Source organism: Falco punctatus (assembly GCF_963210335.1).
Source record: "Falco punctatus genome assembly, chromosome: 1".
Classification (NCBI taxonomy): Eukaryota; Metazoa; Chordata; class Aves; order Falconiformes; family Falconidae; genus Falco; species Falco punctatus.
The window spans coordinates 67,390,288-67,409,754 of record NC_137580.1 but is presented as its reverse complement, the minus strand read 5'-3'; the positions used below and the strand labels follow the sequence as shown (position 1 = coordinate 67,409,754).

Below are 19,467 nucleotides of genomic sequence, written 5' to 3'. Positions count from 1 at the left end.
AAGGAAGATAGCAAAGGATATTTTGTGGCTTTTTCTGTCTAAATATCAATGAAGGCCAAAGGTATTGAGACATCTTAGAAGCTGGTATCTGATGGATATGACAAGGTTAATACTATCCTTAAGTCACCTAATTGTATCTAATTAGACTGATACTAAAATTGCAAAGCATTTTTAAATGTCCCCATGTCCCCCTTAGCCTGTTTCTCTTGAGGTTTTTATGTCCTGGCACTGTAACTCTGTGGTGCTCTGAGCTTGTGTAGGGCTAAGATCAGATAGCCCATCATAGGGCTCCACTGGGCTCCTCTGCACACAGTACTTTCAGGGAAGTATTGCTTAAAAAGGGCATGAAAAAAACTGCACGACTGTTTGAACTCTTTAAATGGATGCATTAGGAGGATTGTTGAAAACCTATTAACTGCCTTTTCTTAAGGATGCAGGAGAACAGGGTGCCTCTCTTTGAAAATAGAATTCAAAAGCAGATTCTTGCAGGATTTCATCTGGAGGCAGGAATCCATTCACAGACTCTCACACGAAGCATTTTGAAAAGGGAACTGTAGAGTGATCTGTGTGAAAGTATTTTGAACATCTTGTTCAATGTCAAAAGAAGTACATTTCAGACTTGATCATACTGTTACACTTTTTAATTAATGAATGCAGTAATAGGCAAATGAGTTCTATTAGCCTTCTGTTTAACAAAAAGAAACAGGTAATTTGTCAGCACCAGACAGTTACTGGTCATTTTAACAAACATGACTGTTAGTTTGAATAATCTCTGGAACAAAACTTGAAATGAGGTAGCAAAACAAATGTTCAAGAATTCAATTAAGTCTGAACAGATGCTCATAGGATAATAGATAGAAATGTTCCTCAGTTTAAAAAGGACAAACCACAAAGCATTGGAAATTCTGCTAGATCTGATTTTGTGAGAAGAAGCCGAGTCTATTCTTAACCATGCACACTCAGAAATTGAGGGATACCGATTATTTTTCTGGTATTGCTACAGACTTAACTTTAACCAGGTCAGTTAAATCCAGACTTCTGAAAGTGTTTAGATTTTTGTTGCTGTGTATTGCTAGGCCTGAGTGACTTAGGGCTCAGACTGGAGGCATTGTAGAGTTGCCCTTTAAACAAAATCCTATGCAAGTCATTATGTTTCTGGCATATCACATTGCAGCTGAACAATACCAACCTGCAGTGAAGCTGGAACTGTCATTACTTTTGTCATATTTGTAATTGCATCCTCTGTTAGGCTATATTCTTCACGGATGCATCAGTGGCTGGTTGTGGGTAGCTGACTTAGATCTTTCCTTATTCTGGCTTCGGAAGACTTAACACAGTCCTCACTGTAACACGCAAATTCATGCTCTGCTATACATGTTCTGCTTTGCTATTCTCACTGCATGCTTTAGGGATATCCTTCTTCCCAGGACATCGGAAGACTGTACTGCTGCCATCACCTTTAAATTGTATGATGCGACAGCTGATGTTTCAGTTGTAGAGTACCGTCTTGCAGCCCAGGACAACAGGCCTATGCTTTGAATCTCACAGCAGGTGGAGCAGTGAGTCAGCCTGAAGCTCTTGAGAGACCAAAGCAAAGACTTAGGTCTGTGTGTGGAAGGGTTAAAGAAAAATATCTTTTGCAGCTTTAGAGGGAAGATCAGTCTCTTGATTGTAGGGAGCTGGATTGCAGTCCCAGCTGAGAAATGCATGAGGAGCATGACGCCATGTCCTTCGCATACAGCGTCAGATGGAATTAACACAAATATCCAGAGGAAATTTATAATGTGAATCTTTGTGGAGGTTGTAGGATATCACTTATGGAAGAACGTCCTTAGTGGTTGAGTGTGAAATGAGCTGCTGTATGAGGAAGCAGTGTCTGGACAAGTCTGACATGTGGTGATGCCTTTTTCCTTTTTTTTTCTTTTTTTTTTTTTTTTTTTTTCTGTGGCAAGGCCCATCCAGGCCCTGTTCTGCCTTGTCTTCTCTGTGTCATGGCATAACCCTGGCCTCCTAATACAAGTAGTTGCTAGCAGTAATAGATGAAAATTCAGTGTCTTAAAAAACCCCTAAGATGACGTCTTGTCTGCAGTGTAGTGCTGCAATTAGCTAAAAATACAGGTTCTGTAATTTTATGACACCCTCCTCTCTGTTGTGAACTTTTCATTCAAATCCTACCTGTGATTCTGTCACTGTGCTCCTGATCTAAATGAAGTGTTGAAGTTTTATATATGTGCTTACAAATATTCTAGGCTTTTTCTGCAGAGAATAGGAAAGGTGGGTTTGCCAGTACCCTGACAGAAATAGTATGTTGGCAGAAAATTTCAAGTAGCTGTAGTGTCAGGAGAAAAAAAGTCAGTGCACTGTGAAATGAGGAGGGTGGGGGAAAGGTGGTGTAGTATAGGCTGTCGGTGAGAGTTTGGTGTTCTCCGGATTTCCCCTCACTGACAGCATTTGAGGCAAAAGGCTGGGCCACCTAAAGAACTTCTCACCTGCCACCTGCTCCAGCAGTGCGAAGGGAGTTGCTGTCCTGCAGTATTCCTCTGAAGCTCGGGAGTTCACACAGCGAATACCCCACGGTGCTTGGCTTCCCACCCGGGACACAGCAGCATGCTCGCTGTTGTGGCAGAGGCAGAGTGACCAAGTCCCGTTTTCAAAAGGGTTCAAGTCAACGTGTTAGCCACTGCAATATTTCACCCTGACGTAAGGTCTGACTTTCAGCTGATTTTGAAAATGACATCTGGTAAATCACTAGAATCGGATTGCTTAAAGGTATTTGGAAGACTCTGAGCCTTTTGTCCTTGCCACACTAAAATTCTGGGTTTATATTTTTTCTGTGTGGAATCTAAATCCTTGCTAAACTGAGGGTAATAACATGGAGGTGTATTGTAAAGCTTAAGCTGTTTCCCATTGAGAATTGTTTCAGTGTCCCTGCATTCCTTCCTGGAGGGATTTTTTTTTTACCTTTTGTTTTCTGTAGTTGTTGGGATAGGGTAGTTCAATATAGTTCATAGATTTGCTATGTTACTTTGACAGAGAAATTTGATGAAGAAAATAATTGGGCTATGTTAATGTACGTATGCAACACTGGCTGTTGCAGAACAAAGGATTCTCTAGCACGTGAAGTTGTGGATATTTGCATGAAACAATGCTGGATGGTCGCATACATACTGGTGCAGAGTTTTTTGCAGTTGTGCAAAACATTGTCCTGACAAGAAACTGTTATTTTAAAAAAAAGCACCGCTACTGCCTCAAGTATGGCAAGTAAAAAACCTTTAGAGTCACATTTTTCAGGGTGCTTTCTTCAGTCAGCTGAAAATCTCTTTCGTTTAGAGTCAAACTTTTTTATCAACAGTTTAAAGCTAGTGAAAGTCTCTGTGAGGGAGGAAAAAAAATACTGTTTTTCATTGGGTTTGAACCATTTGCATCAGTTCGGAAAATCGGGTGAAAGGGAAGTTCTGCCCTGTAGAGCCCTCTCGTGGTGATGGGCTTAATAAACGGGGGAGGGGTTGGGTTTGGGGGTTGTTGATTTATAGTCTGGTTGCCACTGAAAATAGGACAGAGGTTTTGTTTTGGTTTTGCTTTTTTTTACTGCTTTAATGCAAATGTAAGTTTCTCTACTCTTATCGTTTGTGGATTGAAATATACTTTGTATGTAATTGAAAGCAACTTGCTAAGCCCTATAATGAGTTTTACATTGCCCCATATCTATACGGATACCTACAAATTGAAGAATGGACTTAAATAGAAATTGTGTTTTGTTGCTACTGATCTGGGACAAGTGGGAAGGGAAAGTGTCACTGGAGGTTGTAAAATGCCCCTCTGACACTAGTGATACTACCTATTTTTGGAAGATAAAAATGGCCTGAGGGTTTGGATTTTTTTTTTCTTATGCCAGTATTAAAAAGCAATGTGGTAAACCATATTTTATCTGGCTTAGGAACTGTAGTTCCAACTTGCTGAATTATTTGTGTACTTTGTTACTTAATTCCTTGTTTTATCTTTTTGGCTTTGTTTTATGAACTGCAGTGTTCTAGAAAAAATTACTTTTAGGTTAATGATAAGTAATGTCTGACTTTAACTTTTGCTTTTTTCTCTCAATTCCTGTTGCTGTAAAATTACCCAAGTTTAAGAGACAAAGAGATGGAGACAATGTACATAGGATGGACAGCACATACTAGAAACTTGTGCTTTAACCAACAAGTACACATAAAATCTGTATGGTCTCAAAGTCTGGAGTCCTATCTGAGTAAAAATAGTAATGCATTGCTTTTCTGAGTCAATCAGCTTTACAAGCTCTGATTTGTAGGGAAGCTGCAAAATCTGTGGTGCTCTTGAAAATCTTGACAAAGTTTTAGGGGAGGAAAGCAAAGAGATCAAATTATCACTATGCTTTTATCTTTTGAGGCAGGGCTCTGGGGCACTAGGGAAGTGGCTTCGTTGCCAAACAGATCATCTTTCCTTTCAGAACCTTCCCACCCTGTTCCTGCCTAATCCTCTTCTAACAGGAAAAATACCATAATGCAAGTACCCTGAGAACTCTAGGGTCCTGGGGTTTTTTGATGGTGGAACTGTTTGCTGGTAGAGCTGTGGTAATGATCGTCTGTAGTAGTGACAACTGAATTTTATGACTGCAGAAGTTTGATAACAAACTTTGTTACCTTTAGATTCAAATGGGTGAAGGATGCAGGATGTCTGTTTTGCAAAGCTGAGGGGTGGGAGGGAATGCTCTGAGTGTTTCACGGGTCAGAGAAGGGAGAGCTCTTCAGGTAGCCTTTTCTAGGGGACGGCTATGTTCCTCAGTACTGCCTGTGGCACTACACCCTCTTACTGTTCAGAAGTCACAGCCCTGGGGTGGGAGCCCGCTTGAGCTGCCTGCGAACCACATACAACTGAAGAACCACTGGTGGCTCATCCTTGTCACTTCTATACCTAGTATGAGTACGGAACTGGAGGCAAAAACTCTGTGAAGGGGAACTGGTGGAAAACACCTTCTTTGGTTGCTTATACTGATACTGCTTTTTGGACAAGGGTTTATTGCAGCTAATACTTATGCAGGATTTTGTGAAAGGTCTTTATTTTGGTGTGCAGCTACCTCATCACTGAAGAGAATGAGATTCTGCTGTTCAAGGCTTTGGGAAATAACTTTCTGCCCGGTAGCATGCTTTGGAAAATTTGCGTGAAGTAAGCTTGTGTACGTGTTTGGGAGAGGGAGGATGTTCAGACTTGTAAAACATATTCAAAACCCATTTTCTGCAGACTAGGCTATTTAATAAATGTAGCAATTAAGTTTCCTGAAAATCATGCTTCACTTTAGAAAATAGTGGGCTGTGTTCTTCCTGTGTTTGTGTCAACTTGAGAGTTTAAATCAGACTAAGAATCTTGGTGAATAGGTCTTGTAAGAATTTGAAGGGATGGACTTTAAGCTTATCCTGCATTTTAAAGAAATAGACATTTGTGTCTTCATGTTGTGCTGCGGTTTTGTGTGTTTGCTGTGATGGTGGGAATTAATTCCAAGCCAGGCTGATGACCAACTGACCTGATTCAACTTTTTTTGAGGTTTTTGAAGCGTTGCACAAGAGGTTTGAAGGAGAAAGTTTGGGGGCATGTGATGATTAATCTCTTTAGCAGTAAGAATGAAGTTTAAGCATGCTGTTGGAAACGTTGTACTCAGTTCTGTGCTGCTCTTTGTTTTAATTAACAATCTCCTGCATAGATTGGGAGTGTAAACTTCTTTGCACTTTAGTCCAATTAAATCATGCTTGGAGGTTGTCAGTGGTGCGGGGAACTCCCCCCTACCCCCCTTTTTTTCAGTTGTTCAGTGAGTCTGTGGAATAAAGAAAGAATTTGCCTGACAGGGTTTTGTACTGTTTCATCGTCTTGATGAATTATTGCGGAGAATAGGCGACAGTCTCTTTTGTCCAAAATGCATTGGAATGATTCATCCAATTCCTCAGAAAGTGACAGTGAAGCTCATTCAGCCTTTACGCAGACTGAGCACAACATAGTTGCAGCTTACTTAATAACAGCAGGTATGGGCATTGGCAAATCGTTGTGTAAGTGTTTAAAATGGAACTGTAGATCTGAATGCTCATTTTGTATAGTAACAGTGATGGTATTTCATTTTGTATTACACAGATGACTGATGGTTTTTCTCCATAGTTTACTGACAGGTTAGCTATTAGCAGGCTGACCGAAGTGTGCAGAAACATCTAAGTTTTCTGCTCTATATTTGAAGGCAGCATTGTGTCTCGAAAATATATTTTGTTGATATGTAATTATAGAAGAGAGTGAGAATTAATTTCTGCCAGCTTGCAAAAGAGATAAAAATAGGGCATAGCTGTCACATCTTGCATTTTTCTGTGATGTGCTCGAAGCTATCTTGAGATTTCTCTGGGCACATGTTCGTAGTAATATATGTGTAGTCTGAGCATGTGAGCGGGTGTCTGTTAGGGGGATGTAAGGGGAAGGGTTGGAATGTGACTTAGAGGGAGGGAGCTGGTCATTAATCAGAGAAGAACAGACTCCAGTTGCAGCTGTATTTTTCACCGATGACACAAGTTAGAAAAAGCACGCTGGAAGACTTGACATGGTCTTTCTTCCCTTTAACTGCAATGGCCTTTAGCTAAACTGTAATTATGGAATTAGTATTTTGTTTCCTTAGACAGCTTTCTCAGTTATAACCACAACTGCTTCAGTAATGTTTTTCTGAAGCAGTGAGTGCTAGAGCTATGAAATACCAACCTCACCAAAACCTGAAACCTACTGTGTTTAAAAATAGGCCTTCTATACCTTTATTATGGAAAATTAAATCAGTTTACAAATATTTTATTCACAGACTGTAACATATATTTTCTGTGTTATAATTAGCTTATATGAAATAGTATTGCTAATGGTTGTGTTTTATTTAGCGTATCTATTTGAAGTGGTAAGTATCAAATTGCTGTTTTGGTAAAGAGGGTACGTTTGAATGCAAAAACAAAAATTTGTTTCAGGTTTTTGGAGAAATTGGTAGAACACTACACAGATCAGTAGACTTGTTAAGAAGTTGTAGAGATGTATTATGGTCAAATATTAGAAGGCTGGATACACTCTGCATTACTACCACACTATTTGCAGGAAACTGGATTTATTAGGTGCTGCAAATATGTATAATACTACTTATGTTTTTATTAAAATTGATTACATGGTGTGTAACAAGGTGGTCTTTTCAGATAGTTTGAAATAGTTTGAACACCTGGTGTTAGGGATCAAGGCTATCATAAATGATCAATGGGATTAGCCAGAATCAGCCCAGTTTTTCTTTATTAATATTGCATAGAAATCAAATGTCTTTAAAAAAAAAAAAGGGACTATTTTGTGGGTGTGGTTTTTTTCTTTTTTTTTTTTCTCATTATGTTTTGGGGGGGTCTAGTAAATCTTTCACCTGTAGCTTGGACTTTGCTTTCTTAATGAGGAATGCTTTTGACAGTAAGGTCTATAACATCTTTGAAAATACGACTGATTGCTTTGCAAATGCCTTACCACAGCAAATCTCACATCTGGAAAATTTAAGCTGTGCTAATAAGCAGATGTCTAAGAATAAGAATGAAGTACAGGTATGGTGTTCATCATTATGCTGCTTTTTAAAAGGTTTGAATGCTTCTCTCTCTTGTAGATAATTGTTTTCTGAGAAGAAGGTATTGTTAAGTATTGCAGTCTTAACAGTAGTCATTGCATTGATTTTAGTGATTACAACAGGGGTACGCAGGCTGCAGTATCACCTCATGGATGTTCTTCAGCTTGCAGTGGTGAAATGCTGTAGTATAATGTTAAAATGCTAACTGGAAAAGTAAATTCTGTGTTATAGGCAGACCTGACCTTCATTGTTTTGATGCTAGTACCCACAGATTTTGCTTAATTCTGTTAGGGCTTGTATTTGCATTTGATCTGCATTTTGTTTTCATTGCTTCATTTCATTCATGGAAAGAAGGAAAATAAGAAATTCTTCTGCTCTTAATCAGTTCATGAGGTGTTTATCCTCATCTTCACAAAGCTATAAGGTTTAATTAAAAGAAATATGGGAATAGTTGTTCTAACAGTATGATGTTTCACGGGCCAAGTGGCAGCATCCCATGTGCTTTTTCTGAGTCAAGTAAGTTCATCCTAGCTGATGATATCAGCTTACGAGGGGGCTTGGGCTTGGTCGGCATGCCCTGCCCTCTAAGAAATCATAGAATTGTTTAGGTTGGAAAAGACCTTTAAGGTCATTGGTCCAATTGTTAATGTAGCACAGCCCAGTCCACCACTAAACCATGTCCCTAAGTGCCACGTCTACACGTTTTTTAAATACCTCCAGAAATGGTGACTCAGCCGCTTCCCTGGGCAGCCTGTTCCAATGCTTAATAACACTTTCAGTGAAGAAACTCTTCTTAATAGCCGATATAAACCTCCCCTGGTGCAACCTGAGGCTGTTTTTTTTTCATCCTATCACTTGTTAATTGGGAGACGCTACCAACCCACACCTTGCTACAACCTCCTTTCAGGTAATTGTAGAGAGCAATAAGGTCTTCCTCCTCAGCTACCTTTTCTCCAGGCTAAACAGCTCCAGTTCCCTCAGCTGCTCCTCTAAAGACTCGTTCTCTAGACCCTTCACCAGCTTCATTGCTCTTCTAGTGGGCACTGCTTTACTGCTGCCTGGAGAGACCTTGTTCTTCTACTTGACCTGATTCTCAGAAACAGGGAAGAGTATTTTTTGAATCTATGGGTTTTTTTCTCACTTTGTTCAAGATGGAATCCATCCTCTTACATTTTTCTCCCCAGAACGTTTATTTTCGCTCTATTAATTTTAGTAGTTCTGAAATCTTTAATGAATATAGGCTTACTGATTTCCACTTTTTTTTCCCTGGTTTGGTTTGATTCCCTTCCTCACCTCCCCCTTCATTTTAAGATTGGGCTCTGAAGCACTAAGTTTTAAGTGTGTCTAGCAGGATCCTTCCTTCGCCCTGAGGATATGAGTTTACAGTCCTGTTGTATTTCTGATTTCATCTGTTAAAGTATGCTTCATAAGAAGCCTGTACTGTTTTCTAAACCTTTAATTCTGTTTTGCTTCCTCTCTCCCAAGAGATGTCACACTACTTGTCAACAGGAGAGCTGACAGAACTGGCACTGTCAGTGCTTTTACTACGTGCTGGTTTTGAATCAGATCCCCAGCTCCCTGCTTTTGTTCGTTTTAGGGGCTCATAGCATCACAATGTCATTCCTGAAATGTGTGAATGTATGAATGAGATAGCTGATGGCATCTGTGGGGCTGTGCACCCCCAACATCATCTGTAATACAGTTTTTATGTACTAAGCAGGAGACTTGCACCTGAGAACAGACATGCTTGATGGTATTAAAAAGAGAAGGGAAAAAGAGGCAACCAACAAGGAATTACCATTTTGCCTCATTTGATTTTAAAATTACTGAATTGGTTGAGAGAATTTCTGTAATGTAGGAGATTGGTACTGATTAATAAAATATTGCAGTGAAACTTCTTATGTGAGCTTCAGGTATAATAAAAAAGGTACCAATGAAATGGAGAAACTTGATGTAAAAGCTGATGGATTGGTGTTGTCCCCCATGTCTGTTATCCAAAGTATCATCTTTGTTATATTTTTATGTATGTTGTTATGATTGCACTAGCTTTCCTTCTGCCCTTTTTCAAACCTGTGATGGTACTAACGTAGGTCTCGCTGAGCATAGTGGTTCAGATGGTACATCTGGTGTGTATTTGACTCTAGAAATGTCTGCCACAGTTCGATGCGCTGAGGTGTGTGCTGGTGGTTATAAATCTATGGACTGTGTTCCTGTGGACTGCTAATGGTGGGGCCCGCAGGAGTTTCTGTGATTTGAAGGAATTTCCATACTGATACCAGTTGAAGTCTTCAAAATTCAACTGTAGAGCTGAAGTTCTTGAAACTGATTCTTGCCCTTGGGTTTTCTAACCCTGCTGATCTGAGGTTATTGTTTTAGCTGCAGTGTTTGTAGTCTGACTGTGAACAGATTTGGGAGATTTTTAACTCTGTGCTGCAGCATTGATGGTGACAGAAATGAAAGAACATTGTGTAATACTTAAAAACCTTATTGCCCTTTCCACAGAGGCATGTCAGCAAAAGCTAAGCTTCGTGTGTCAGGTTTTAGGTGGAGCCAATAGAGAAGCAGAAATCCCATCAGTGAAAGTGTTGGATTGCCAGGGAACTGGAGCAGGATGGGAAGTAACTGTGAAGGAAGATGGGTCTGCTTGTCTTTTGTCAGACTTTTACCAAAATAACATTCCACTATGCACTTGTAATTTAAGGTGCTCAGGCTATAGAAATGTTTTTAAGTTTAGGATTTGTTCAGTTATACTGTAGCAGCTGCGCTAGACTAGGGAATCTGTGAACAACTCACAAATTCCTGTTACTACTTACAAGTTATTTTGTAATGGCTGTGTTTGCCTTGAACATGGTGGAATTTTCCATTTTATTGGTAAGGGTTGGGAGTCACAGAATGGTCGGGGTTGGAAGGGACCTCTGGAGATCCTCTAGTCCAGCCCCCTGCTAATGCAGGTTCACCTACAGCAGGTTGCACAGAATCACGTCCAGGTGGATTTTGAATGTCTCTGCAGAAGGAGACTCCACAGCTTCTCTGGGCAGCCTGTCCCAGTGCTCTGTCACCCTCAAGGTAAAGATGTTCTTCCTCATATTCAGGTGGAACTTCCTATGGTGCAGGTTGCCCCTTGTGCTGTCAGTGGGCACCACTGAAAGGAGCCTGGCCCCATCCTCTTGACACTCGCCTTTAAGATATTTGTAGATATTGATAAGATCCCCTCTGTCTTCTCTTCTCTAGGCTAAAAAGGCTCAGCTCTCTCAGCATTTCCTCATAAGGGAGGTGTTCCAATCCCCTGATCATCTCTGGAGCCCTCTGCTGTACCCTCTCCAGTAGTTCCCTGTCTCTCTCGAGCTGGGGAGCCCACAGCTGGACCCAGCACTCCAGGTGCGGCCTCACCAGGGCAGAGCAGAGGGGGAGGGCAACCTCCCTCAACCTGCTGGCCACACTCCTCCTAATGCACCCCAGGATGGTACCATTGACCTTCTTGGTCACAAGGGCACACTGCTGGCTCTCGGGCAACTTGAACTGGGCAACACCAGAACTGCCAGGTCCTTCTCCAGAGAGCTGCCTTCCAGTAGGTCAACCTCTTGCCTGTACTGGTGCAGGGGTTGCTCCTCCCCAGGTGCAGGACCCTACACTTGCCTCTGTTGAACTTGATTAGGTTCCCCTCCACCCAGCTCTCTGGCCTGTCCAGGTCTCGCTGAATGGCAGCGCAGCCCTCTGGTGTGTCAGCCACTGCTCACAGTTTTGTATCGTCAGCAAACTGCTGAGGGTGCACTCAGTCCCCTCATCCAGGTCATTGATGAACAAGTTGAACAGGACTGGACCCAGCACTGACCCCTGGGAACACCGGTAGCTACAGGCCTCCAGCCAGACTCTGTGCTGCTGATCACAACCTCTGAGCTCTGCCATTCAGCCCGTTCTCAATCCACCTCACTGTCCCTCCTCTAACCCACACCTCCTGAGCTTACCTATGAGGATGTTATGGGAGATGGTGCCAAAAGCCTTGCTGAGGTCAAGGTAGACAACATCCACTGCTCTCCCCTCATCTACCCAGCCAGCCATTCCATCATAGAAGGCTATCAGGTTAGTCAGACATGATTTCCCCTTGGTAAATCCATGTTGATTACTCTTGATGACCTTCTTTTACTCCAAATGCTTCAAGATGACCTCCAGGATGAGCTGTTCTATCACCTTTCTGGGGTGGAGGTGAGGCTGGCTGGCCTGTAGTTTCCTGGGCCCTCCTCCTTGCCCTCGTTGAGGACCAGAGTGACACTGGCTTCTTCCAGTCCTCAGGCTCCTCTCCTGTCCTCCATGACCTTTCAAAGATGTGGAGAGTGACTTAGCAGTCACATCTGCCAGGTCCCTCAGCACCCGGGGGTGCATCCTCTCGGGGCCCACGGATCTGTGGGTGTCAGGTTTGCTTAAGTGATCCCTAACGTGGTCCTCCTCGGCCAAGGGAAAGTCTAGAAATCAGAAAAAAAGTCACTAGAATCAGAAAAAGCTTGCTGATGTACAGGGTCCTGAAGAGTGTCCTGAGCACCTCGAGGAGCATTAAGTCCAAAACAAATTTCAGAGGGATTGGACATCAAGAGAGGAGAATGTACATCTTAGCTTTAGTACTGTATTTATTACAACTCTCTGCCTACTGGCCATTTATTGTGTTGCCTAATAACAGACTTCAGACACAGTTTGAGTCAAGCCAGACCACAGAGGTTTAAAAAATACACAGGTTAGCGAGGTGGGAGCCAGTTTGGTGCAGAGTTGGACTTTTACCATGGCTATAACAGCCCTAGAGCTTGTTAGTTGGAGAAAACAGCTCTGGTGCTGGCCCAGCCATGCCACCGCAGTAGGCTGTGCAGATCATCCAGGCTGCTTGACAAGGCTTAGAAAATTCAGTTTGCAGCAACCTGAGCCATCTCTGATGCTTGCAAAGAATTGGGGCCTCATGAGCAGAGAAAGGGATTCAGTCTGGCTGGGACAGTGGCAGCAAAATCAAAGCTTCTATGTTCCTCTAGCCCAGGGTTATTGTCTGAATGCACAGTGGAAACCGCTGAAAAATGAGGATTGCGGGTGGCAGCAGGGGCCTTCTGCTGTATCAAGGGCATCATAACCCCAGCTTTTTTTTGCCAGTCACCGACCTGCATTCTTTTTTACCATGGAAGACAGTACTGTACTTGGTTGCTGGAGTGTTTGAATTGTAATCCTAGATGATTTTGCATTTCTGCTTTGCTTGTTGTCATTGCATCGGAAGTCCCAGGTTTGGCAAAATGCTCCACTTTTGGACCTTACTGAATCCAAGTGAAAGTAACCTAATTGGAAAAGCTTTTCACTCCTTGTCAGGTGTCTATCCTCTTTGCAAAATTATGTTTGACTGAGAATAAAACTTGTTTAGGACTTAGATATTACAATAGGCTGCTTTTTCTTCTGCAGGTGTGTTACTGACTGGTGTCTATCTTTTGTAAAGTTTCCCTTTTTCTTTTTTTACAGGAGTGGTAAGCATTTTCAGTAACATTGTTGTGCTAGGCATCTTTGTTAAGTACAAAGAGCTTCGGACAGCAACCAATGCAATTATTATCAACTTGGCTTTTACTGACATTGGTGTTAGTGGCATTGGTTACCCCATGTCTGCTGCCTCAGATCTGCATGGAAGCTGGAAATTTGGATATACTGGATGCCAGGTATTGCAATTCAGTCAGAGAAATTATTGAACACTGAAAAGCAAACAGAAATAAGTAGTAGCTCTACCTGAAACTAGTGCTTCTAAGAGATAAGATGGAGATGCGAAACTTCACTCTAGACCTGAAGCTGATGTTCTGTAATGTCAACAATTTCTGGATATAGGATTTTGTGTGAATTTCATTCCAAATTTATATTTATAATCTGAAAACATTAAAGTGTAACCTTATATTTATTAACAAGAGATATTTTAAAATAGCTTTAAGAAGGCTTAGGAAATGAAATCCCCAAATGAAGATGGTTATAGTAGCACATGCACATTTGGTGATTTATTTGATAGTTAAAAAACTTTGAATCTGGCTGATGTTTTGATGATGAGCTTGACAGATCTTAATTAGTTCTGCTTGGCAAATACATGTTCTTTTGGATGGGACTGTTGGGATATTTAAAATGAAGGTCTGCAAGGCTCTTGGTCTTCATTAAAGATTTAGTCTTGTTTTAATAGCTATTTTAAAAAATAGACTGACTGGAAAACGTACTTCTATAGCAGAGAGATGGTGCCCTTTGCTAGCTGTTTACTTTGATTTAATCTACCTCTTTAAAAGACTGTTGGGCTTAAGTGTTCAGGAAAATTAATAGTAATGTGAAGGCATATGCTGAAATGTGACTCAAATATTAGCATCACTATACATTTTGGACCTTTATATAATGGATGTTTATAACAATCTGACATCGCTTGCCCGAGTACAAAGTTATTTCAAGCTCAAAGTTCAGTCACTGTTTGACAAGAAGCCTCACCTTTGGATCTAGACTGACTTGTAGTGCATTGAAGTTGATGTGAAATCTCACTACCAGTGCTTTGGGAGTTAAGATTGCTTGAAGCACAACTTACGTCAACCTAAGCCAAATGAATCCTGTGAACTGAGATGGCTGAATGTCATGTGGTTCTATTATAACTGCTGGTGGCATGTGGTCTGGCACAGGGCTCTGTTTCTGGGGTGTCAGCGGTAACACAGCCCCTGCAGTCATCCTTCCTGGTCAGGCTGCCCCTGGGATGACTGGGCAGATGAATTTGGAGCATGTTGGGATTGCAGCATATGTCACTCTGTGCAGTAGATTTGACATGTAGGTATGGGGGCTGATGGGGAAAGTCAGTGTACCATATCTGTGAAATAAGTGTAGCTATACAATAGAGGAAAGAGTGACAATTCAGGACCTCACACTTGCTATAACAGTAACTTTTTTTATGAATCAAATGCTCTTCAGGCTTCTTTAACATACATAGAAAACATGAATTGAACCACCCCCCAACCTCCAAACCCTTATCTTCAAATCTCAAAATTTACTTTCTTGAAATACAGTGTTTGTTTGGTTTTTTTTTACTACTGTCTTCAGGATTTCTGATGTGCACACAAGCAGGTTGCTTTTGAAATGTTTAATTTTAAATAAGCCATCTCCAAACTGCCTGCATTGAATTAGTTGCTTCAGTACCTTGCTGATGGAAGAGAATGCTGGCTGAATGCAATGTATTGTAGTGCTTTGGATTCAGTCCACAAATTTATGCTTGTACCTTTGAAAGATTTCTTGGGAAGGTTTTTTGTCTGTCTGTTTTAATTTCAGATCTATGCTGCCTTAAATATCTTTTTCGGGATGGCGAGTATTGGTTTGCTCACTGTTGTTGCAGTTGACCGTTATCTGACGATCTGCAGGCCTGATATAGGTACTATACTTATGGTCAAAAATTGTTCACTGTTGGGTTTCTGTGAAAGAAGAGTCTAATTGTATTGTTTTCTCATTAATATGTTTCTCATGATTACAGTGCTGGGCATAACTTGAATTTAGGGTGTGATCCTGCAGTACTTGCTTGAGTATGTTACCTAGTTGGCATGCGTGGTACTGCTGGTGAAAGTGAAAATTTCACATTTAAGCTGTTGTTCTGTTTATATGTTGTATTTTCATGGCTGTTTTCAGGCTTTAGAGAGAAGTATATATATTTCATCCATATACAGAAGCACACGAAAAGCCTCTAGTTGTGGGAGGCTTTGACCTCTGTCAAGCAAATGTGTGCCTCTAGTGTGTTAACACTGTACTGGATGTTTTTCTCTCCTCTCTGTTACAGCTGTATTGTAACGGTTAATTCCTCCCCCTGCAATCATGCAATAATGTACTTGAATGCACTGTTGCATAATAAGCTTTTTGGCATGGGATTAGGATCAGGTATTGCCTGTATGCGGTGAGTTGGAGCGTGTGTCGGTATTTAAGTGGTGTTAAAGGCTGGAAAGCTTGAGATGTCATTCAGTAGTATGAAACAGGTATGCTACGGTGTTTGGGAATGTAGGCCTTTGAAAGAATCACTATTAAACCTGGTATGTGCTTAATGGAAGCCACTTGTTCAACAATGGGAAGAAGCAAAAGTTGACAATGGCTTGTGACTGTATGTGCTTGGCCACAGGAAGAAGAATGACTAGCCGTAGCTATGCCACCCTAATCCTTGCTGCTTGGATAAATGCAGTCTTTTGGGCTTCCATGCCTACTGTAGGCTGGGCTAGCTACGCTCCGGATCCAACTGGAGCAACGTGCACAGTAAATTGGAGGAAAAATGATGTGTAAGATTCCTCTTCATCCTTTCTTTTAAATATGCTGTCTCATTGAAGGCTAACATTTAATTCACCACTATGTGAGCCTAACTTCTTTGTGAAGTATGAAGCCTAATTTATAAAAATAATTTTAAAACAACAGAAATAATATAGAACAAGTCTAGAAAAAAACGTAGGCACTGAGCCGTGCTTGGAAACTGCAAGACTTGTAGTTGCTAATAAAAAAATTAAAGCTAAAGAAAATTTTCCTGATTATTTAAAACCTTTTTGTAAAATTTCAATTGTAAAATAATAAAATCAAAATGTCAAATTCTTTAACTTTTCCTTGATGGCTATTTGTAAGTTACTGTGTTTTGTTTTTCTGTCTTATCAGGTCCTTTGTTTCCTACACAATGAGTGTAATTGCTGTTAATTTTGTTGTACCCTTAACAGTCATGTTTTACTGTTATTACAATGTTTCCCGGACAATGAAACAATATGTGAGCAGTAACTGTCTGGAGAGCATCAACGTAGATTGGTCTGACCAAGTAGATGTGACAAAGGTATGGCAAATGAGAGCGTGTTTTGTTTTAAACATGTTCTTTTGTGTTAAAGTCTTGGGGGCAAAGGAACAGCGCTGCCTTTTAAGCATTTCTGTTTCCTACATCCCCCCTTTTCCTTTAGTACTAAATATTAACTGAAATCTAGCCTTGGTGAAAACTCTTGGCTTGACTTACAACATTAGATTCTTTACTCTTGGCCTAATGCTCTTTCCATCTGAATGGCTACTTTGAAGGCTGGGAGCAACAATGAATTTTCCTTGCCTCTGCCCTGTGTCATGACACAGAAATAAACCTCAGAGGTGTCCTAGCAGGACTTCTACTCTTTGTGCCTGCAGAGTCCTTAGGCTTTCTGCTAGGTTCACAGGTGTATCTGATCTGAAATGGATTGGTCAACTCTGATTTGAAATTATGGCCTAGAAGTGAAAGTGCATTTCCAAGCTCCCGAGCAATGTGATTCCCACCCCCTTGTTCTTTTCAGTCTGTTGAGCTTATCTCTTTCTTATGTAAACAGTAGCAAATATGTGTTATGGTATAAAATTATATATTCTGCCTGGAAGGCTGACATTCTTTTGATGTATAAAAGTCCTTGAGAAAGCTTGAAGATCACTAGCTCCTTTGATTTTTGTGTGACAACATGATTTATGGTTGGGCATGATAAAAAAAGTGAGAGACAATTGGACAGAAGAGTATGTACCTACTCTTTCGAATTACTTATTAATGCAAGCTTAACATGCCTTGTAAAATTTTTTCATCACTGAATCCTGGAAAATGGTAGTTTTACCCAAAAAGAATAATTTGAGTATTTTCTTCTTCTAAAGAGCTCTTGGAATGTTTGAAATTGAGGTTTCAGTTATAAATTTAAACTCACATTTGTGAAGAAATTTTTCCTGTTTTGCAGTTGAAGACACTGAATTAATTTTGAAAAATAAAAAAAAAAAAAACCAAACAAAAAACAAACACAAACAAACCAAAACCAAACACCAAACCCCCAAAAACGAAAGAAAAAGATCGAAGCTTTGGTGTTAAGCAGTGTCCTTCTTTAGAGATGGAGTGCTTGCTTTTCCACAAATCAACATTTTCTAAGCTTTCTACACACCGAACAAGCTTCTAAAGGAAAGGACTTTTTCTTTACATTATTATCATTACTATAATTTATTATTAGAATTACATTATTATTATTATTTACCCTATTCTGTGGAGACAGTCACAGTTTGTTTATTGGTTGTGCTCTAGAACAGCTCATACAAAGTAGCCATTTACTACTTGTTTCTTTTTCATCACTGAAAGACTGAAAAAGGATATAAGTAAACGTCACTAGGGAATCTTGTACATATGAAGAACCCTGCAGTTTTGTTTGGTTTTCTTGTGATTTGTGTTGTCCTATTGATTAATTTGAGATTTCCATTACTGATTCATGGCCCTGGCAAAAGCCAGAAAAGTCTGTCCCAGTTGATTCCTCCCCAGCCCTCCCACTACCCCCGGCTTGTTGCTGTTCAGTTCTAGCTGCAGCATGGTGTGTTCTGGGGTGTGAGCCCCAACATGCCCAGATTGTTCTCTCTGACAGGCAGGCAGAAAAGACATGAGTGTTTGGTTTAATGAAGCATGATAGCCATGTTCAAGCATCGTACTGAGGAGATACACAGTCAGACACTTACGGGTTCCTTAAGTACATGGACTGAGCCTTTGTGTCCCAAAACATTTACTTTCTTTTATTTATCTGTACCATAGTTAAGCCTTACAAAACATTTTTGTTTAACAGCCTTATTAAATATCTGATGTCTCCATCTTCATGTAATACTGGTTATATGTCTGTTCCTCTTGTTTTACAGATGTCTGTTGTGATGATTGTGATGTTCTTGATGGCGTGGTCTCCATACTCTATTGTGTGTTTATGGTCTTCCTTTGGAGACCCAAAGAAAATTTCTCCTGCAATGGCCATCATAGCTCCTCTATTTGCAAAATCTTCCACATTCTATAATCCCTGCATTTATGTCATTGCAAACAAAAAGTAAGTGTTTCTAATTTGGTACCGGTCTACTTCATGATTTTAGTGTATCATCTAGCTATAGAAGGATCATCTGTAAAATATGACAAACTGATTAGCAAAGAGATCAAAGGGTAAGCCACTGTTGATTTACCAAAGATGACCTTTTGGACAGGAATTCATCATCAAAACATACTGACTTGATAAAGATGTTTAACAAAGCTTTTGTAAGACAGTTTTGAAAGTCCCTTTGTCATTTCTCAGAGGGACTCATTACAGAATTGGGGTTGCATCAGCAGTAATTTGGTTTTAAGGACTGTGGCAAAAATGTGTGGTGGCTTAGTGACATGTAACTTCTGTAGGTGTCCTTGCTTCATTTGGGATGAGTCATATTCTGACTGACTAGGATGGATTGACACTTTTTGTTAAAGTAAATAAGCTAAGCCTTCTGTTTTGAGCGAGCATATCAAATGCTCTAACCAAGCCAGCGCCTCTGACTGAGAACTGGGTTTTGCAAAGAGGCTTCCTTCCTTTCTCTGCTACCAGCCTAGAAGCAGAACCTGTGATCTCTCTCTAGGTGAACTTGTCTGACTGATCCTGCTGAGTCAATGAAAAACCTTCTCATTTTCCCCCATTCTGTAAGTTCATCTGTCATGGCTATAACCTGTCCTGAGATAAGCAAAAGCTGCTGTGACCCATCTTGCAGAAGAAACACTGAACTTAACTGAGTTATTCCTGTACCTGGAAGTGAAAAAGAATCGGGTCCTTTTGAATTCCAAATGCCCCCTTTTTTTTTTATTAAGTTTTACTAAAATTGAAATTTGTTGTAATTCTTCATGCCAGTTTACCCGATTTTTCTTTGTACTTGGTTCTCCATCTAACAATCTTTCTGCTTTCCTTTTCTTGTCCTTTGCAGGTTTAGGCGGGCAATCCTGGCAATGGTGCGATGTCAGACAAGACAAGAAATAACTATAAACAATGCCTTGCCCATGAGCGTATCTCAAAGAGCACTAACATCATAGAACTCTTGTCATTTGCCTGCATAAATTACGTGGA

General features: G+C 40.5%; 1 protein-coding gene across 1 annotated transcript; it reads left to right on the top strand.

The window, feature by feature from the left end:
• Nucleotides 1-109: 109 nt before the first annotated feature.
• On the top strand, nucleotides 110-19,464 carry RRH (retinal pigment epithelium-derived rhodopsin homolog). Its single transcript, XM_080374063.1, has 7 exons — nucleotides 110-6,029; nucleotides 13,100-13,290; nucleotides 14,909-15,008; nucleotides 15,741-15,894; nucleotides 16,259-16,427; nucleotides 18,257-18,435; nucleotides 19,328-19,464. The coding sequence occupies exons 1-7, from the start codon at nucleotides 5,924-5,926 to the stop codon at nucleotides 19,431-19,433; spliced, it is 1,005 nt and encodes a 334-aa protein (XP_080230189.1). The 5' UTR covers nucleotides 110-5,923; the 3' UTR covers nucleotides 19,434-19,464.
• Nucleotides 19,465-19,467: the final 3 nt, after the last annotated feature.

Excerpts from the sequence above, each read along its gene's own strand:
- RRH (XM_080374063.1), top strand. The coding sequence starts at position 5,924 with ATGCATTGGAATGATTCATCCAATTCCTCAGAAAGTGACAGTGAAGCT. Across the intron at positions 6,030-13,099 it reads AGCTTACTTAATAACAGCAG|GAGTGGTAAGCATTTTCAGT; the intron begins GTATGGGCATTG and ends CTTTTTTTACAG. Across the intron at positions 18,436-19,327 it reads TATGTCATTGCAAACAAAAA|GTTTAGGCGGGCAATCCTGG; the intron begins GTAAGTGTTTCT and ends TGTCCTTTGCAG.